The sequence below is a fragment of the Gracilinanus agilis genome, chromosome 3, assembly GCF_016433145.1.
Source record: "Gracilinanus agilis isolate LMUSP501 chromosome 3, AgileGrace, whole genome shotgun sequence".
NCBI classification, from domain to species: domain Eukaryota; kingdom Metazoa; phylum Chordata; class Mammalia; order Didelphimorphia; family Didelphidae; genus Gracilinanus; species Gracilinanus agilis.
Genome location: NC_058132.1, coordinates 49942731 through 49963987, shown reverse-complemented (window position 1 = coordinate 49963987; position 21257 = coordinate 49942731). Strand labels below are relative to the sequence as shown.

The 21257-nt window shown below is 46.6% G+C and overlaps 2 protein-coding genes across 4 annotated transcripts in view; both read right to left on the bottom strand.

Moving 5' to 3' along the window:
- Positions 1-20238, bottom strand: part of LOC123240321 (chloride channel protein ClC-Kb-like) — a 22394-nt gene extending 2156 nt beyond the window's left edge. The window contains exons 1-16 of one of the 3 annotated variants that reach the window (XM_044667764.1): positions 20132-20238; positions 17044-17172; positions 14462-14590; positions 13253-13392; positions 13051-13128; positions 11609-11687; positions 10161-10286; positions 9029-9113; positions 8636-8737; positions 7848-7932; positions 6834-7007; positions 6138-6207; positions 4388-4501; positions 3565-3778; positions 2844-2977; positions 728-816 (exon numbers count right to left, since the gene is read on the bottom strand). In XM_044667764.1, the coding sequence (XP_044523699.1) occupies positions 728-816; positions 2844-2977; positions 3565-3778; positions 4388-4501; positions 6138-6207; positions 6834-7007; positions 7848-7932; positions 8636-8737; positions 9029-9113; positions 10161-10286; positions 11609-11687; positions 13051-13128; positions 13253-13392; positions 14462-14590; positions 17044-17172; positions 20132-20231 (1848 nt within the window). In that variant the 5' untranslated portion in view covers positions 20232-20238. The remainder of the gene's footprint in view (positions 1-727; positions 817-2843; positions 2978-3564; positions 3779-4387; positions 4502-6137; positions 6208-6833; positions 7008-7847; positions 7933-8635; positions 8738-9028; positions 9114-10160; positions 10287-11608; positions 11688-13050; positions 13129-13252; positions 13393-14461; positions 14591-17043; positions 17173-20131) is intronic. The other 2 variants (XM_044667765.1, XM_044667766.1) reach the window with 2 other exon arrangements.
- KAZN (kazrin, periplakin interacting protein) overlaps positions 1-21257 on the bottom strand; it is a 621239-nt gene that overhangs the window by 350378 nt on the left and 249604 nt on the right. The window lies entirely within an intron of this gene.

Below are 21257 nucleotides of genomic sequence, written 5' to 3'. Positions count from 1 at the left end.
TCTTCTTCTTCTTCTTCTTCTTCTTCTTCTCCTTCTCCTTCTCCTTCTCCTTCTCCTTCTCCTTCTCCTTCTCCTTCTCCTTCTCCTTCTCCTTCTCCTTCTCCTCCTCCTCCTCCTCCTCCTCCTTCTCCTCTTCCTCTTCCTCCTCATCCCCCTTCTCCTTCTTCTCCTCCTTCTCTTTCTCTTTCTCCTCCTCCTTCTTCTTCATTTCTTTCCTTCTTTTCCTGTGATTTCATCATCTAGGGAGCTCCTGATAGAGAATATGGAGCTAATACAGTCTCTAGCAATTTAAGAACCAATCTGGGCAATGAAGAGATTAAGTGACTTGCCCAGAGTCATATAATCCATATTTTCTCAGAGGTTGGACTTCAGCCCTAGTCTTCCTAAATCCAGTGAAAATTTTGGATGTATTATACCACACTGTCTAGCCTTAGTGGAACTTTTGGATAGTTTGCAAGTTGGGGGTGGGGGTGGGAAGGTCCCCTACACCTCCATATCTGAGCCCATCCTATACACACTCACACACACACACACACACACACACACACACCCCTACCTTCTGGAGTCTGCCAACCCCATTCCTCAAGCCCCAACCTAGTCTCAGTCTTCTCTCTTCTCTTCACATAAGGCTTCCTCCTTTGGAAGATTAACTTGGATGTCTTCTCCCACCATCCTCTCCTTGGGTAGGTGGCTAGGTTTGGTCATTACCTCCAGCACCTTCACCTACCTGGTGCCTGGATGCCAGGATAGTTGACTCTGCCTGAAGTAAGGGCAACAGGTGAACCCTATGTATTATGCCCACCAAGACCTGGGATTCTGAACCAGGAAAGAAAAAGGGATGGAGGAGAGAGGAGCATTTGGTTGAGGTTAATTGTCAATGAAACTGAATGAAGAAACAGGTCAGGACAATATATCAGAAGAACAGTTGGAGTTTTAGGCAGCAGGAGAAGGTAGGATAGTCCATTGAGAAGGGTTCAGGAGATAGAGAATTAAAGGTGAATGGGACCTTTATATAAAGACTCAGTGTGCTTTTTTTCCAGGCTCTTACCAGCCTTACTAGCCATAGTTTAGACTTATAGAATATCAGAGCCAGAAGGGAACTTGTGATCTTCTTGTCCAGTGGTGTCAAACTCAAGTAGAAATGGTGGCCATCAAATGATACATTGAGATACATCTTAACTTAGAAAAGCATATATCTACATTATCTACATTCTATTGCATTTTTTGTTAAAGATTTCCCAATTCCATTTTAGTCTAATTTGGTTCTTGTAGGCAATGCTGTGTTTGTTACCTTTGATATAGTCCAATCTCCTCATCTGATATTGAATGAAACAAATTGAAAGGTGATATGTAAATTTTTCATAGTTTTACAACTGGAATAGAATTCACCTAGTTATTCCTTAGCCTCTTTAGTTGGCTTTCCTGCCTCCCATCTATTCTCTCTTTAATGTTTCCCTCATACCACTGATCAAATAGCCTTTCCAATCCTCTATAAACCTGAAAGCACAATGTAAAATTGTAACTTTGGGGGAGGAAGAATGAAACAGTGATACAAATGTTGAATTTGATGCTGGGGACCTGTTTTCAAATCTTGACTCTTTCCCTTGTGTCTCAACCTATGAGAATCTGGTCAAGTCATTTACCTTCCCTTGCCCTCATGTTGGTTCCTCGTCATTCAGAAACTAGACAAGACATCCTATTTGTGTTCAAATGACTTGACCATCATCAAACAAATGGAAGATCCCAGCTCAGGTACCCATTTGCATTTTGAGAAGCTCATTTTTCATCTCCTCCTTTGAACATCCCAAGATATCTTTAGTTGGCAATCAGCTAATTAGAAGATGGTCCATCAGACCCTCAAACCTTCTGTAACCTAATAGGTGAAATTCTGCGTGTATCCCAGTAAAGTATCATTGCAGAACTTTCCTGTTAGCCAGAGTCTATGAAAGGACCACATTCTTCAGGACAAAGAGAATTTAAAAATCTATACTCAGGAATTCTCCCTAATATATAGGAATTGATGTAGAGTCTTTATAATCCAGGATGATGATATAAAAATAATACAGCATATGAAAAATAAATTCTGACACTACCTACTGCTCCTACCTACCACTGCCCTCAGAAATGAAGAGAAAGGCTAATCCTGTGTACTAGGCCACCACCACACTAGAATAAACTTCCCATCTCCATCTGTGGAAATCCTTTCCTTCCTTCAAGATTCAAATCAGATACCAGGGACTGCCCCATGAAGGCTTCCCTGTCTAGCCTTCTTTTCTATCAGGATAAAGGTAGTTTCTCCCTCTTTGAATTCTTTATTACACCATTAAGCCCAAAGGGTACTAACACAAAATACAGAGACAAAAAGGTCCCTGAGGGGCACCTAGTTCAACCTCCTTCAAGGAAGAAACTTGAGGACCAGGAAATTTTAGAGACTTAGAACCATAGATGCAGAGGTAGGAGGCCATCAAGTCTAACTCCTTCATTTCAAAGAAATAAATAGAAGTTTAAATAACTCAATGAGGTCCCCAATGCAGATGGCATCTCAAGTGGGATTTGAATTCAGGTCCTCTGATTAAAATTACTATAAAATTTAGACCTCCTAACCTCACTCTCCTTGTATCCTAGTTATATGGGTACTTATCCTTCTCTCCATCAGATCATAAACTCCTCATGGGCACATTCAGAGATTACTCTGGTAGCCTGATGTTGACCACCTTGTATACAATAGGTGCTTAACCAGGAATTCTCCTTCTTCCATCTCCAGCCTGCTCTCCTCTAGGGCAAGAAAATAGAGGAAAAATAAAGGGAGTACCCTGCCCAGCCCTCTCCCTCTCAAAGGTCACCTTCACTCTCCACCAGTGGGTACTCAGCAGCTCCTGAGGAGGTCACAGTCTTGACTACCTCATCCAAGGTGGAATCTTTGGCCAATGTGGTGATATCTGGGTTCATGAAAAGTTCAGCGGTCACCTGGTGGGAGCTGAGGACAAAGGAGACCCAGTCAGGGAAGTAGCAAGGACTGACCCCTTAGGCAGAAATACAACTTTTTTGTGGCCATTGGAATCTGGGAGAGGAGAGTACCATGTCCAAGAGGGAAAAAACTCCTTTGAGTTTAGATCAGAGACAGAAGATGTAAAGGATCACCAGAGCTGAGTAAGGATGATTAAAGTTGGAAGAGTCCTTAGAACAGACTGAGCTGGGAGGGCCCTTAGAACCCAGAATATTATAACTGGGAGGATCCTTAGAACAGAGAATGACCAAGCTGGGAGCAACTTTAGAACAGAGAATGTCAGAGCTAGGGAAGCTCTTACAGAAGACAGAATATCAGAACCAGGAGGATTGTAAGATAATGGTTCTAGAGCTAGACAAGACTTTAGAGGCTGTCTAGTCCAACTCACTCATTCTACAGATGAGAACACTGAGGAGCAGAGGAAAGACAGTGGCAGAAATGGAGCCTGGGCCCCGGTCCTTAGCCTCTACTCCAGGGTTCTTGCTGGGACAAGCCCTGCTGTGAGAGACTCTCATGCCTTCCTCCCACCCCACCAGCTAGCAATGGTTAGGACTCACTTGAGTTTTCGACCTCTGACCCGAGGCAAATATGGTAGCTTCTTAGCAATAATAATGTTCTCATAGAAGGAGGGCTGGCACTTCTGAGCCACAGCATTGGCCATAAGTACAGCCATCAAGACAGGCAGCACATGGACAAACTGGCCTGTGAGCTCAAAGGCCAGCAAGGCTGTAGAGATGGTATGAGTCACAGCTCCTGAGAAGGCAGCAGCTCCTGTCAAGGAGATGGTGGAAAAACAGTCCATGAACTAAGATGGGAGTCAGATCCAGATCCCCAAACCAAACCTCCTCTCTGTCTCCTAGAATTTATGGGTTTAAGACCAGCAATACATCTCAATAGATAGAGATCTAGGTCTGGAGATGGGAGGTCCTAGATTCAAATCTGGTCTTAGACTGAGCTATGTAACCCTGGGCAATCACTTAACCCCAATTGCCTAACCCTTACCATTCTTTTACCCTGGAACCAATACTTGGTATTGCTCCAAAGACAGAAGGTAAGGATTTTCTTTTTTTATAAAAAGGGTAGCAGAGAGAAGTCAATACCCAGGACCTAAGACTCAAGTAAGAGAGAGGCTGAGAAGCTCCCAGAAATAGGAGGAAACTTTGAAAAGGACTTTTTTTTCTTCACCAGGATTGGCTTCAGACCATTTCCATGGAAGACCTTTGGCCTGAGCCTGTCCCAGGTTCAGATTCCTGTGCCTCTCAGGCCTGGCACAGCATGCTATATCTTGTTTATGAATCCCTAACCATGGCTAGGTGCTCCTTAAACTGCCCCAAAGGCTCAGGCATGGCTGATGTTCTTTGGTCACGTGGGGAGATTTACCTGCCAGGGCATATGCACCAGGTATGATGACATTGTTGACCCCATCATCTGTCCTGATGCCTTCTGGGAAGATAAAGGCTAGGATCTCACCAAAAATTCGTCCAATGGCAGCCCCTGGCAAAGGTTGGAAAATGGTTGAGAAGTGAGGCAGGATCTGACCTACTGCCCAAGAGTCCTCAATAGCTTTTCATGTACCCAAACCATCCTTAAGATAAAATAATAGAGGGACAGCTAGGTGGCTCAGTGGTTTGAGCACCAGGCCTAGGGTTAGGAGGTTCAAATCTATCATTACATTTCCTAGCTGTGTGATCCTGGACAAGTCACTTAACCTCAGTTGCCTAGCCCTTATCACTCTTCTTCCTTGGAATCAATACTTAGTATCCATTCTAACAGAGAGGTTTAAAAAAAAAAAAGAAAAGAACAGAGAATAGCCTCAAGCAGGAAATTCTCCAGAGCTCTACTCCTTGGAATCACAGAAATATAAACTCATAGCTTTAAGAGTTTGAAAGGATTTGGAAAAGCACTAAATCTAACCCCTTTATTTTACAGATGGGAAAACAGGTCTATTAATTAAGTTTAAGTAACTTGCCCATGGTCCCATGTAGGGTCATAGCTTTAAAGCTGAAAGAGACCTTAGATATCATTCAGTCCATTCCTCATATTTACAGATGAGGAAAATGAAAGACAGGATCGCCCAGCTGAGTGTCTGAGACAGGAGCATCCCTAAGATTTCCTGCCTCTAAGCCCAGACTTCTTTCCACTCTGGTGTCTAGTCCATTCTGCTAGTGCAAGAGTCCCCTCGATCATACCACCACCACCATCACAACCTTCAACCCCCACCTGAAGCTATCCAATCTGTGATAAAGGATTTCCAGAGAATGGGATCCTGCAACTTCCTGAGTTTCCACTTTTGGACATCTCCCAACGTCAACAAGGTTTCCCTTACAAGAAAATGAGATTTGTCTTTCCATACTCTCCATACATTGTTCCTTAATTTCTCCCCTTGGAGCCAAGCAAAATAGGTTTTCCTCCTCTCAGGGGACAGCCCTACAAATACTTGAAGACAGTTATCATGCATGATGTGCCTGAGCCTTTTCTTCTCTAAGTTAAACATCCCCAGTTCCTTCAACCAGTCCTAGAATAGCAACATCTCTGGTCATCTCCTCAGCACTCTGGTTGGCTTCCTTGAGATATGTGCCATGTTGTTTTAGGTTTTCTTCACCTTCCATCTTAGAATCACTGCTGTGTTTAGGCTCCAAGGGAGAAGAGTGGGGAGGGCTAGGCAATTGGGGTTAAGTGATTTATTCAGAGTCACCCAGTCAGGAACTGTCTGGGATCAAATTCAAAACTAGAACCTCTCGGGTTCTCTATCCACTCTCTATCCACTGAGCTTCCTAGCTGCCCCTGGGATATGCTCCATGTTGACATTTTCTCTGTAATGTGGTACTCAGAATTGAATAGAATGTTCTAGGTTTGACTAGGACACAGTGCATGGGGACTTATCCCCTCCCTCATTCTGGATGCTCTACCTCTGTTAAAGGACCTAAAGTTGCATCTTTAAAGCTTTCCTAATGCCTCACACTATTTCTAATTCATGGGACCTCTTCTACAAAGGTTTGCAGAGTCAATGAATGACTTCCAGGGCATTTCTAGGTTTCAGGCCTCTTCTACACATAAAGGGCAAAGGGAAAGCACCTGTGCAAGTTAAGGAACAGACAGTACCAACCCCCTCTGGGCCCTCTAGACTCACCATAGATAAATACAGGCATGAAGTACCCAGCTGGCATAGGAATCGTAGTAGCCAGAATCAGCATCCAAAACTGTGGGCAGAGTGAGGGCCCCGGGGTAACAGCAGGCTAGTCTAGGGGGCAGGCCTAGTAGGTGGGAGATGGGGAGGAGGGAGGGAGAGAGGGCTGAAGGGAGGGAAGATCTTGGGCTGGAAGCAGGCAGGATAATGGGTGTAGGGTAGGATAGGGAAATGTGCCATGATGGAGGAGGCTGGGGACAGGCAATGCATGTCCAAGTCATGTCCTCCTTTCCACATGGCCCTGGTAGTGCAAAGAACAGTACCAAGAGGCCCAACACCCACGTGGAGGTCATCCACCTCATCTCTCTGAATAGTGCATTGGCTCATTAGAGCACACATCTAAAGCTGGCAGGAACCCAGAGGCCACGAGCTCCAATCCACTTGTGGTGCAGATGAGGAAAGGAGTCCCAGGGAATGAAATGACTTGGCTAGGGTCAAGAACTGGGTTTCAGAGCTGGGTTTCTAACCCATGTTCTCTGGCCCCAGAGCCCTAGGTCTTTCCCCAAGCCCACCCACATATGCAACCTAAACCACAGCAGCCCTGAGTGGTCAGGGAAGTAAGTGGGGGGAAGAGTTGGGGAAGTACCAGGTTAGACTTAGGTGACAAGGAAGTCAAGGGGGCAGAGGTGGGACACTTACCTTCATGGCCAGGAAGAAGCAAAGGGTGCCAAAGATGGTAAACTGGGGATGGTACCATTCAAACCACAGGTTTTGGGGATCTACTTCTTGGGGCCATTCAGGGGTAGAATTCCGGGATAGCAGAGCCCAGGATCGGTTGTCAAGCAGTGAATTCAAGTACAAATTCATAGACAACTGGGGGTAGAGATGGGAAAAATAATCACTGAATAGATGTCCTTCTTTGCTTCCCCCATACCTTCCTCTCTTTCTTTATATCTCCCCCTCCCAGAGTCTCCAAACTCCTCCAGAGAGCCTTCCCTGGCCACTCCTCCTGACCCCTGCTCACAGTGATCTTGACTTCCTCTGAACTATTGTACCCATCACTGTCTGTGCTCCTCACACCTAGAAGCAGTTAGAAAGACCTGAGCTCAAATCCAGCATCAGATATTTATTAGCTATGTGGTTCTGGACAAATCACTTTACCTGTCTGCCTCAGTTTCCTCAATTATAAAATGGGGATAATAGTAAAACCTCCTTCACAGAGTTGTTATAAGGATCAAATGAGATAACATTTATTTTTCCTTTTCCCTTAGAACCCATAATAGGTATCAGTTCTAAGGCAGAAGAGAGGTAAGGGCTAGGCAATGGGGGTTAAGTGACTTACCCAAGGTTATACAGGTAGGAAATGTAAACTCAGGTCCTTCCAGTTCAAGATCTGGTGCTCTATCTACTGTGCCATCTAGCTGCCCTTCAGATAATATTTGTAAAAGGCTTATCAAGTGTCTGGCACATAGCAGGAGCTTAATAAATAAATGTTTCCTTCTCTTCCCCTCAATTGTCACTAAGCATGCACTGTGTGGTGTAATTGGTACCTACTTTTAGTCCTATCTCTCCACCTAGACTGTAAGCTCTTTGAGGGGAGAGAGCCTAGCTCATACTTCTCGGTAATAATGAACCCTGATGAGATATGAGGGGAGGGAGAGCATTAGAGTTAGGGTAAGGGGACTCATTTCAGTCTCCTCATTTCCCTCTTACCCTGGATGCCATGAATCTCCCCAGGCTGTGTGGGTAGGTGATGGAAGCCAGCACCAGTGCTGCCAGGGCTGAGTACAGAGGTTTTCTGGAAGAGAGAGCAAAGTGTGGTGGCAAAAAAATGGAAAATGAGGGGATGCCCTTCAATTGGGGAATGGTTGAACAAATTGTGGTATATGCTGGTGATGGAATACTACTGTGCTCAAAGGAATAATAAAGTGGAGGAATTCCATGTGAACTGGAAAGACCTCCAGGAATTGATGCAGAGCAAAAGGAGCAGAGCCAGAAGAACATTGTACACAGAGACTGATATACTGTGGTACAATAGAATGTAATGGACTTCTGTACTAGCAGCAATGCAATGACCCAAGGCAATTCTGAAAGATTTATGGAAAGGAACGCTACCCACATTCAGATGAAGAACTACAAGTGTATCCTGGTCCTTAGCACTGGATATGGCATCCATTCAACCATAAATGCTTCTTGACTGACTAACTGGGCAAGTTCCTGGTTCACCCCACTTTCTGGGTCCCATCTACCTGTCTTCGTTTTCTCCCATTAGAATGTGAGGGGCAGGGACAGTTTTTGCTTCTCTTTGTATACCCAGCACTTAGGACAATGCCTGGCACATAGTAGGTGCTTAATACATGCTGATTGATTGATTGATTAGGCTAGGTCCTTGAGTAAGAACTGATCAGGACTAGGGACTCAAGACTGAGGAAGACTTTTAGCAGAAAACACCGTCCCATGCCCACCTCTTGCCAACCCCCTACCACCATTCTGGTTCATACTCTGTGGCAAGCAGCTTTTTGGTAATCCAGTTGGTTTGAATAAACAACACAAATTTGCGATGGCAGAAGAGGTAGGCACAGCTCATGATCCCACAGATAAACCTGAAAGGAGAGGCCAAGAGGAGCCCTGAGCCCAGCCTAGATCCCCTCCCTCTCTCCCTGCCTGGGGAACCCCAGAAATAAGTCAGCAGGACTATCACCCTCTTGTCTCCATAGAGCTGGGCTTCATAGTGGCATCTACAGAGGTTCCTTGAGGAACCTGAGGGGACTGACAGGAGCACCCTGAAGGAGAGGAGGCTTGTTCTGGGAATAACTTTCCTGCTAGGAGCCCCAGTTCCCAGCCCAGAGCCCACTCACCCTTCTGGGTCTCTGCTCCTTTTTATGCCTACTCACCCAAGCAGTACAAAGAAGAAGATCTCTGGTAGGTCGAAGGGTATATCTACCCGGAATCTCGTCTTGAAGAGGGAAGCGATGGTCTCTAGGAGAAAGGTGGGGTGGAGAGGAGTCACACCTCCCACCTTTGGCTTGCTGTACCCTGCCTCTACCCCACCACTACTTCTCAAGCACTTGCAGTGGTGTCTTCTCCACCAACATGGAATCTCCAAAACCCTTTAGCCTGGCATTCAAGATCTCATACATCTTGACTCCTGTTGACCTTGTGTTTCACTGTTCCCATAGGATCTCAGAACTGGAAGAAGCCTTAGAAGGCATGTAGGGGGCACCTAGGTAGCATAGTGGAAGAGTGCCAGGTTTAGAGTTGGGAGGACCTGGGTTCCAGTTTGACCTCAAGTACTTCCTAGCAGTGTGTGACCCTGAGCAAGTCACTTAACCCTAATATCTAGCCCTTACCATTCTTCTGCCTTGGAACCAATACTCAATTTTGATTCTAAGACAGAAGGTAAGGGTTTTGTTTTTTTTTAAAGGCATCAAGATCAGCTTAAATAACTGAGCAGGTAAATCTTCTACTATATCCTAAACAAACAGTTGTTTAGCTTCTGAGTGGAAAGTTTCAAAGATGAGGAACTCACTACCTGCCTTCTCCAAGGAATCCCATTCTACTTGGAGCTAGCCCTAATGGTTCTGACCTTTTTTCTGACATCAAACCTCTGTGGGTTCCTTTGTCCCTTCTCCTGAATCATTTCTCCTGGTTCTACCCTCTGGGGCCATGCAGCACAAGTCAAATCCCTCTTCTACCTGCTTAAAGAAGGTCCTGGGCAGCTAGATGGCTCAGTGGATTAGAAAGTCAGGTCCAGAGTCAGAAGGACCTGGGTTCAACTCTGTCCTCAGACCCTTCCTAACTGTGTGACCCTAGGCAAGTTACTTCACCCCAACTGCCAAACTCTTGCCCATCTGTCTTAGAAATGGTAGTTACTAAGACAGAAAGTAAGGGTTAAAATAAAGAAGAAGACAAAGAAGACCCTAGATTCAATAGTGGAGAAACACATCCAGTAGCTCCAAACATGTAGCTCTTAGGACTTTTCCCCAGAAAACAGTCCCTCTATGGAGATTCTCAATTTCTGCTCACCTTGCTCACTGTTGAAGACAGCCAGGAGACGGAACATGAAGGCACCACAGACCGCAGAGAAGAAGCCTCTCCAGTAATCCCATACAGCAAAGTGGGAGGACATGACCTCGATGCTGAACAGGACCCCTGTGCAGGGAGGGACCAGCCACAAGAGGCTCAAACCATCCTCTCCACCGGATCTCTGAGCTAATGGCACCCATCTTACCCCAAAGCACCCCAGTAGAAGTTCCCAGCTAGAAGAGGAAGCCTCCTTCCCACTCCCTGATGGAAAAGAGAAATAAAGAGGACCCTAGAGTCAGTGGCTCAAATCCCACCTTCCCCAGGAAGCCTTCTCTGATTAAACCCTCTTCAAAGTGTAGCAGAGAGAACCCTGAGCCTAGAGTTAGAAAATACTAGTTTAAATGATCAAGTCATAGATTTAGAGTTGGAAGGAAGGGACCTTCAAGGTCATCAGATGCAATCCCATCATTTTACAGATGAGGAAACTGAGACCTAGAGAGATGAAGTGGCTTCCCTAAGGTTAAACATGTAGGAGTAGAAGAACCAGGATTGGCACTCAAGTGACTTCCAAAGCTAGCCAGCTCTCTATCTCTGGCCCTGCATTTAGCTGTGTCACCTTAGAGAAGTCACTTCTCCTATGCATTAAGAGTCAGAGGACCTGGGATTAAATCTCATCACTACCACTCACTACCACAGCAATTACAGATGAGTAGTAGGCTCATAGGGTCATAGTTTTAGAAAATGAAGGTACCTTATAGGGCTTCAAGACCAGCCCTTTTATTTTACAGATGAGGAGGCTGAGGCCCAGAGAGAAGAAATGATTTGCCCAAAGGCCATATTGGCAGTCAGTTATTGAGCCCAAGGACTGTGATGCTAAACTGCCAGACTGAAATACTCTGGACCTCAACCTCCTCATCAGTAAAATGAGGATAATTATCCTTTTCACCATCAGTACCTTGGGGCATTGAATGAGGAGAGCACTTTGTAAAGAGCAAGAGCAATGGGGCTTATTCATTCTCTGCATTTCTATAATGCACAGAGTTTTCTACAGCAGCTAATTTAGCACTCAGATCTCATATGGTCTTATACTGCTTCCCTGTGGCTTTCTTGTCTCAGCTCACCCAACTAGGTTATAAACACAGCAGGGGGAGGGACTTCACCTTCACTTTGTCTCCTGCAGAGTTTGGGGCATAAGGCACGTGCTTAAAAAGCACATACCTATTAACTAGATTCAACCAGGACCCAGTTCCCGGGGTCCCAGGCAAGAGGGTAGAGGTGGTAATCTGAGAGCTCATTCTAACCCAGAGTTAGGAAAACCAAGGGATGGTGGCCCATGGGTGTTGGAGAGGAAGGACCCTGGAGTAAGGGAGTGAGAACAGGATAGGAAAGCCCAAGGGAAGGGGAGAAGAAGGGGTTGCTGTTCTTCCCCTCTCCTCTCTAAGTCTCACCACTGAAGGGTGCCCCGAAGACAGTGGCTACACCCACTGCTGCTGCAGCCACCAACAGCTCATTCTGTTTGATCTTGTTCTGGGGGGACAGGGGAGAAGAAAAACAGAGCTGAGGCATTGGTGGTCTTATCCCCTTCCCTGCTTCCAAACACCCCCAGTTCCAATTATCCCCATCCTAAGGTATAAGACTTAGAGACCTAGAACTAAAAGGAGGCTTTAGATCATTGAATGTCCAGGAAGCAAGAAATCTTAGAACACAAAATGTCAGGGCTGAGAGGAATGTTAGAAGAGACAATGTCAAAGCTCTAAGGGATCTTAGAACACAGAATATAAAAGAAATCCAAGAATATAAAATGCCACAGCACCCAAGAATAAAAAAATGGTGGAACAAAAAATATCAGATCAAGAAGAGATCTCAAAACACATAATATCAGATCTAGGAGAGATCTTAGAAGGGAGAATAACAGAGCTGGAAGGGACCTTGGGACAAAGAATGTCAGATCTAGAAAGAAACATGAAATAGAGAATGTTTGAGACAGGAAGGCTGTACAGAGCCAGAAATAAACAGTTTAATCTGTAAATCCTATCAGATCCAGCTATGGCTGATGATTATAACTAATTGATGACTCCTTTCATTATTAAAAAGTTTTCCTGTGTAATAAATCATTTTAATTTAAAGAAAAGGGGGAAACATGTGGGAAGCCAATAAGAGAATAGATAAAAACCTGAGACTCCTCCTTTGACCCCTTTTGTGATCCTTGTGATTTCTTGTTGAAAAGTATTGTGGCCTTATTGAAGAGCTTAAGGTTCCTAGCGGGCCAGCATTTAAAAGGTTAACACTCTCCCCCTTTGGCCAGGAATGCAGCTGCCTGGTATAGCCAAGGCCAAAACCTTAGCAGGTGCAATTCAACCCTGAGAAAAATATTCCCCAACTTGGCTTTCTGATAAGAACCCAGTCAAAATTCAGCCTTGGCGTTGGCCTGTTCTAAAGCCAATGAGACCTTTTGTGTTTTGATATGACACAATTTATAACTTCTGTGCATCTGCAAAGTTTTGGGGGGGTTCTTTTGTGTGAAATGAGTCTTGAAATATATATAATAAACTTCATGCTCCTTGGAGACAGAGCTGGAAGCATGAGCTAAAAGATGTTGTGTCCCTTATTTCCTTATCAACTAAACTGTCCTTATCAAATTATCAGAGATGATAAAGAGATCTCAAGAGAAGGCCCTTAGCACACAGAATGTCAGAGCTAGGCCAGAACTTAGAGCACATAATATCAAGGTTGAACAGGGGCTCAAACTAATATGATCTTGCAGTTACCCTGAACTGTCCTACCTTTACCCTCTTTCACAGAATCTCCAGCTATATCTGAGGGATTTCTACAGAAGAGTCAAATCTCTAAAGAAGATGAGCATTACACCCCTGAAAGTTCCAGAACTTACCTCATACTCTCCAAGTGCTGAAATGCGCACCCTTCCCATGTAAGCAGCAATCATGCTGGTAAGATGTGTGAAGGGACCCTGGAAGGAGAAAAAAAGTAGATGAACACATGCCCTTTAAGAGTAGGCAGTCCCACACTTATCCCAGAGGCATATATAGAAATTGTTCCCTGCCCACCCATCACTGCCTCTCCTATCCACCTACCACTTTGCCAAGGAAGATGGTGCTGCCAGCCGCTAGGGTGCAACTGAGGCCCACCACTTTAGCCCCAAAGTTCTTGATGTCCAAGTAATCCTCCAGGATTATGCCTGATAAAATGACCTTCATTTCTGGGAGTCCGGAGCCTGACAGTAGGGAGAAAGTAAGGAGTAAGGAGGTAAGTGGTTTTATTGGTCCACTTAGAGATCCAAAAGGGTGGAATCCTCTATCTACTGGTCACATGCCTGGGGCAAAAACTGAGAGGGCTGAGGGTGGTATTTCCTAATTCTCTCTGTTCCCACCATATGCACATATAAACCAACCTATAATTTCAGGGAAGGAATGTAGTATAGCCTCTGGAATCTGAGGACCTACCTCTAGAATTTGACCACTCTAGCCCTCAGTTTTTCATCTGTAAAATGAGAGGGTTGGACTAGATGGTCTTTGAGGTTCTTTTGAGCTCTATAGCTATGCTCTCCTCACTTCAAAGATGAAGAAACTGAGGCTTGGAGGAGTAAGTGACTTGCCCAAGGTCATACAGAAAAGGATCTGCATCTGGGGCCTCTGACTCTAAACCAGATCCTCTTTTTATGAAGACATCCTGGGCTCCTATAAAGACTGCTGCAATTAGGCGTCCTCCATTTCTGCAACCTTCCAGCTTTACCACCCAAGTCACAGTATCACCTTGGTCAGCATCCCCCAATATATTCTATCATGGTGCAGTAGATATATAGAATAGAAATCAAGAGACCTGAGTTCTGGGTCTAGTTCTGTCATTGGCTCAATATATGATCTTATCTTCAGTAAATCTTACCTCCACCCATCCCATTCCATAGCTTCCCAGTTTATAAAATGGAGATAATGATATTTATGTGACTTTCTTCACTGAGATGATATATTCAAAAACATCTTGCAAAGCATAAACCAATATGGAAACTCAAGATACTACCATTGGTAGGCAAGCATGGGGTAAGAAGGAACATGAGTTCCAGTGGGCCTAGAGTCAGAACACCTAAGTTTCAATCTTGGCTTATACACTTATTAGTTGTTTGACTATGGCTAAACCACTATTCTTCCTTAAACCTCAGTTTCCTCCATAAAAAATTTACTTACACCGCCTTCTTCACAGAGCATTCTATAGAAACATCACCTCATTATTATTATTGTTATTATCACTTTCACAAGAAGAAGGGGACTTCAGGTCATGTTTCTTACCTCCAGAGAAAGGGGTGATGCTCTGGGAAAAACCAGTAGAGAAAGAGACCAGGGCTATGGGATACACAGTCCAAGAAAGGTAACGAAGCAGATGGTTGTCTCCAATTTCTCGATACAGCCACATGTGTGCTAAAAGAGGATCATGGAGGTCACAGGGCCAAAAGGCCTTGCCAGCCTCCAGTGTGATGTTTGGGAAGATGCCTTTAGCTCTTAGCTTGAGTGGGTGAGTCAATGTCAAGAGTCACCAAGAACAGGATAATGTGGAGGCTGGGGACACAAGTGGTAATGAGGACATATGGTCAGCTTCCCTCTCAGGATGGGGGTGTCTGCCTATGACTTCAGGAATTATTTTGAGCAAGTCATTTTCCTTAACTAGATCTGTTTCCCCCTCCTTAAAATGGGGAAGACTGATGACTGGACATTCTGTGTTCTAAGATTACTGAATCCCTGAACTGGGGCTTCAGAGGCTATTTAGTCAAACTCCTACCAGAACAGGAATTTCCTCTGCAATATCCTTGACAAGTGGTTGACCAACTTTTGTTTGAAAACCTCTTGATAGGCAACTCACTACCTGATCCACCAGAGGCAGCCTAAGCTGCTTGAAGAGAGTTCTAATTGTTAGGAAGTTTTCTTTACATTAAGTCAAAATATGCTTCAATGAACTTCCAACCACTTGCAAATTCTTTCTACCCTCCGGAACCAAACAGAAGTCCTTAAATCCCTTTTGCATTGGACAGCTCTAAATATAGGGATTCCTTCCCCATCATGGGTTTCAACATATCACAGGGCAGCATAAGAAATTAAATGGAAATGGGGGGAGAAGTTTTATGGAAGCCGCAGATGACATGTGAAGGTCAGCAGATGACACAGAAAAAGGTTGGAAACTCAGAAATGCATCAAATGTATATATAGGTATCCCTTCTACATTGTAGTGGTTAGGGGTGTGGTTCCCCCCCAAATCTGTATAAAACTTTTTGGCTCTCCCTTTGTACCAGAAAGAGTCTGAAGTTTTTCTTTTTCTTTTATATGATATTTACAAGACTTTATTGTAAATTTTGAGCTAAGTATGTATTTTTGAGTTTCCAAACTTTTTTGTGTCTTCTGTGGGCCTTCATGTGTCTTCTGAAGCTTCCACAAAACTTGCCAAAAATTCCCATTTAATTTTGCATGCTGACCCTTGATATATCAAAACCATCATGGCAAAAGTCATGATGTGGAAGAGATATCTGTATGTTGTCATAAAATATCAATGAATGTTATCTTTTTATATAAATATGTAGTTTTTTATAGAGATAAAATAAGTAAAAAGTTAAACTTTGCAAAAATAACACAAAAGCTAGAATTGTAGAAAGATCTTAACACTGGCCTATATATAATGTATGTCCTAATACTTAATCCAAATTTTATAATAAGGTGCTGTACAAACCCCATAAAAGACAAAGAAAAAACTCAGACTTCTTCTCTGGCATGAAAGGAAGGTCAAAATGCTTCATATGGATTTTCCAGATCTTGGGGCACTGCATCATTAACCTCCTCTAATATGGAAGGGATACCTGGCCTTGCAGACAGCTCTCATGTTCTCCCTTCATCTCCTATTCCCTAAGCTTCACAATCTTAGCTCCTTCAAACTCTTCTATCCTAACATAGTCTCCAGTCCTCCTGCCATCTTGCTTGCTTTCTGCTGAATTCGACCAGATTTGTCAATGTCCTTATCATCTGGCATCCAGAACTTCAACCAACAGCCCATCCCTACCCCCAACACACACAGAGACAGACTGTGACTCATCAGAGCAGAGTGTGGCACCGATGTTCTGTATTCTAACATTCTGTGTTCTAAGAGCATTCCTAGATGAAATATTTTATGTTCCAAGCCCAAGTTGTGACATTCTGTGTTCCAAAGTGTCTCCCAACTCTAACATTCCAAGTTCTCTCCCAGCTCTGACATTCTGGGTTCTAAGGTCTCTCCCAGCTCTGACATTCTGGGTTCTAAGCTCCCGCCCAGCTCTGACATTCTCTGTTCTAAGGTCTCTCCCAACTCTGACATTCTCTGTTCTAAGGTCCCTCCCAGCTCTGACATTCTCTATTCTAAGGTCCCTCCCAGCTCTGACATTCTCTGTTCTAAGGTCTCTCCCAGCTCTGGCATTCTGTGTTCTAAGGTCCCTCCCAGCTCTGACATTCCCTGTTCTAAGGTCTCTCCCAGCTCTGACATTCTCTGTTCTAAGCTCTCTCCCAGCTCTGACATTCTCTGTTCTAAGGTCTCTCCCAGCTCTGACATTCTCTGTTCTAAGATCTCTCCCAGCTCTGACATTCTCTGTTCTAAGGTTCCTCCCAGCTCTGATGTTCTTTGACTCTGAATCTACTCTAAAGCTACTCTTCTGGTAGGAAAGACCACCCATTGGGGGTGGGGTGATAAAAGGAAAGCAGAAGGGGCAGATAGCAATGATGTGAAGGGGGCTATGGCACGTTTCCCCACACCAAGAAGCCCAGCTGAAAGATGGTACCTACAAAGCCCCTGGGCCAGGACCTTCCCTCCACCCCAAAGAGACAGAAGGACTGCTCAGGCTGGCAATGCCTAAAGTTACCATGGACGACTCTGGAGACAATGAAGTCCATGGCAAAGCTGATGAGAGCCATGAGCACTCCTAGGCCAACCAAGAAATACCAGTCTTCACCCACCCGGAAGAGCTGTTTCTTCACTCTCTCTAGAAGATCTACAAAAATGGAAGAAGCATGGTCAAGATGAGAACATTCAGAGCATCGGGATCTGGGGGGATTGGAAGACAGTGGGCCAGGCTGTGAACCCCATGACAGAGCAGAAGTCTGGCCAGCACGAGGCCAATCGCAGTGAGGGAGAGGGAAGACAGGAGAAAGTCCGGGCCAAGGTGGTACAGCTTGCCAACCTTAGGGCAAATGTGTCTAGACTCAGGTTTGGGGGGGGCAGTGGGTATGGCTGGAGAGAGCAAACACTGTAGGGAGGCATCTTGCCAAGCTAAAGGTGGCACAACGGCAGGCACAATGCCAGGGCAGCTTTCGACCCAGTCTCAGGTCTGGGAGAGCCAGGGAGCATGAATGAGGGGAGCTAGGACTAGGCAAGGGCATGCTGCCAGGCTGGAGAAGGTGGCACGGTGGGAGATGCTGTGGCCAGCCAGCCGTGGGGTCATGCTTGCATGAAGACAGGTGCCATGGCTACTTGTGCCCCACACCCCAGAGCACTGCTAGGTTGGGCTATTTATAGCCTGATGAGGAAGAGGGAGGCAGCCCTCAGTGTCCACTCCTGCTTGTCATAAATCTCCTGGAGCCAGGGCTGCTGCTGCTGCTGCTGCTAAGAGCAAACAGGGAAGCAAGAGTCACCCCACAGGTGGGTCCTCCAAGTACAGAGAACACAACTAGGATTGGGAGACAAGGCTCTGTGGAGCAGCCAGGAGACAGAGGGAGCCTCTGCCCATCCCAGAGCCCAGCAGCTCTCTTCCTCACCAGGAAGCCTGGCTCCAAGCCCTTCCCTGACCCTGAGCCCTTCACCAAGTGCCCAGGGGAGTCCTGCCATCAAGGAGATGCATCTTTCCTGGCAGGTAGTAGTGACTCAATATAACTTACACACACATAGGCCCTCTATACCCTCAGGTTATCCTCTGTGCCCAGAATACCCATCTTTGCCACCTGAATTCCTACTCTCCTTAGAGGGCCAATTCTAAAGCCACCTCCTCTAGGAAGCCTCCTCTGATGTTGGCTTGGTATGATGCCAACAACAATACTAGTATTTAGATAGCATTTTATGCACTTGCTCAGCACTTTACAGAGATTATTACCTCATTTGTTCTTCACAACAATGCTGGGAGATCAGTACTATTATTATTTCCATTTAGCAGGGGAAGAAACCGAGGCAGAGATGAAGTGACTTGCCCAGAGTCACGAAGCAGGTCAGTGTCTGAGGTTGAATTTGAACTCAGTTCTTCCTGCCTCCAGCTAGGACCAGCATTCTTTGACTTGTCCTACCACCCAGCTCTCTCTGTAGGGTTATAGAATGGAACCCCAAGTCCCTCCATGTGCATTGATCTGGTTTCTGAGATCCCCCCCAGCCATACCTCATTTGGGGACTCTCTAATGGACTTATACACTAATATTCTGTATCCAGGCTACAAGCAATGCCATCTTCTCTCCCTCCTAGACTGGAAGCTACTCGAGGGAAACCTCATCTTAACTGGCTCTGCTGCCCAGCCCTGAGCTCTGGGCTCTTGACAAAGAAGCAGGTCAGCCCAGGTTTGGCCAAGAGATCAGGCTGACCTTGCAGATAGAGAGCAGAGCCTGAGAGGCCCAAGATCTGAGTACCAGTCCTGCCTCTGACCTTCCCTGGCTGTGGGACCTTGGGCAAGACTCTCAGTGGCCCAGGCAATTTGATCAGAATGTGAAATTTCCAAGCAGCGGCCAATCTATACTGGCAAAGGGGGTTTCCTCACCTGGAAGTTCTCTACATAGATGAAATCACAGGTCAGGTCTCCCACCCTGGGAAAAAGTCATTGTCCAAACAATCTCTCTCTCTCTCTCCCCTGCTCCCCTCTCTCTATCTCTGTCTCTATCTCTGTCTCTCTGTCTCTCTCCTCTCTCTCCTGTTTCTCCCTCTCTGTCTCTCCCTTTCTCTCAGCTCTCTCTTTCCCTCTGTCTCTGTCCTATTCTCCTTTTCTTTCCCTTTCTCTCTTCTCTCTCCCTCTCTCCCTCTCCCTCTTTCCTCCTTCCCTCTTTCCCTCTCTTTTTCTCTCCTTTCTGTCTCTTCTCCCTTCCTCCCTCTCTCTCTCCCTCTTTCCTCCTCCCTCTTTCCCTCTCTTTCTCTCTCTCCTCTCTCTCTTCTCCCTTCCTCTCTCTCTCTCCTCTCTTCTCTCTTCCTCCCCTTCTTTCCGCCCTCTCTCTCCCTCTCTTCCTCCCTCTCACCTTCCCTATTTCTCTCCCTCCCTGTCTCTCTGTCTCTGTCTCTGTCTCTCTTTCTCTCTGTCTCTCTGTTCACCCCTCACTGGCCTTGGCTGTTTAGTGCCCCCAAGAAGAAGGAAGTAGAGTTTCAGGCTCTCTTGGCACATGAGGCCTCATGCCACCTGGCCTGCTGCTTAGAGCGACCACTGTGGTGCCACCCTGACTACTTTCCCAGAGAGGGGATGAGCACAAGTGGGTGAGGAGGCAACACCTCCCACTGCTCTGTGGTACCCCAAAAGCTTAGGCAGCCAAGGTGGGGGAGGAGGCAGAGAGGTGGGAGGCCAGATGATGCCTGACTCCAAAGGACAGAAACCTGTTACTGCTCCCTCCCTGTTCTTGCAGGCAACCTCAGCAAGTTGGGGAGCCCCCCTTTTCCTTATTCCCAGGAGATAGATGCCAGGCAGTGACAGTGCAGGGGGCAGATGAAAGGGGGCTGGCAGCTTGCCCGTCTGTCCAGCTCAGGGGCTGAGATTACAGGCTGGGTCCTAGGGGAGGGGATATTTTTAGGGGGTGAGGTGGCCCCAGATAGAGAGACAGAGAGAGTCAGGACAGGCCACTAAAAAAGGCAGCAGGGAATGGAATTCGTTGGAGGGGGAGGGCCAAAGAAAGCAATGCTGGGAGAGAGAAGTGGAGAGGTCAGAAGAAAAGGCAGGACCCAAACACCCCATGACCCTGGCCCTTGCTCCCTTGGAGGGTTTGGCTGCCTCTTACCTCTGATTCGGCGCTGGGCCCTGGGGCAGGGACCCCATAGCTCTTGCAAGGCCACAGGACTCCCTGAAGACCCCTCACGAAGTCCCACTAGATCTTCCATCACAGGACCCTGCTTGGATAGAGAGGAGAACCCCAGTGGGCAGCCCGCCCCCTCCCTGTACCCCTGAGAATTGTGCCTCCCTCTTTTTTTTTCAAACCCTTAACCTTCTCAGTATCAGCTCTAAGCCAGAAGAGCAGCAAAGGCTAGACAATGGGGGTTAAGTGACTTGTCCAGAGTCACACAGCTGGGAAGTATCTGAGACCAGATTTGAATCCAGGTCCTCCTGACTGTAGGCCTGGTCACTCTGTCCACTGGGCTCCCTGGCTGCCCCATGCCTCCCTCTTCTGATCCTGTGGTCTCCCTCTCCTAGCAGTGACCACCCTCTCACACCCCACCCCTAGCACCCCCCCAACTCAGCCAGTCTCCAGCCTGAAACCCAGCTCAGCTGGATCAAGGTGGAGCAGAAAGAAGGGCTGCTTTGCCAGGGACTTCTTTGGGCCTTAGGAGCCTCCTGGGAAACAGGAAGGGGCTGGAGCCAACCATTGCTGAGGCTCCTTCAGATCACACAGTCTCTGGTCTAAGAGTCTGGGATTCCGGCCCCCCATGGAAGGCCCATTTCAGAGCCTGCTCTGGTCAGTCTGTAGATTCCACAGAGGAGGATTCTGAGCTCGAGGACAGATGAGGAGGCGGCTTTGTGCTTCTGTGTATGTGGGTAGTGGGGGCAGCAGACAGCCCAGGACAATTCTCTGCATGTGCCCCTCTGGGCTGGCAGCAGGAAGAGCAGCCCTAACCTACAGAGTGGGCTCCCTGGGCCCCCTCTCTCCTCTGCCCCTGTCCCCTCTGCCCGACCCCCGGGACTGGCCTCCTAGCTCCCTCCTGGCTGTCTCTGCCCAGCCCAGACAGCCTCCTGGAGCAGAAGAGCTGTTAGACAGACTAGACTGGGTGCGGGAATAAAAGCAGACACCCCCTTCTTCCCAATGGAATGGGGGTGCAGCTTGGTGGGGATGGGGGGCAGTGGTCAGTGCTTGGGCAGGATCTAAAGGACAGCTCTGCCCACCTCCCCTCCAGCCCCTAGGGGAGAAGCCT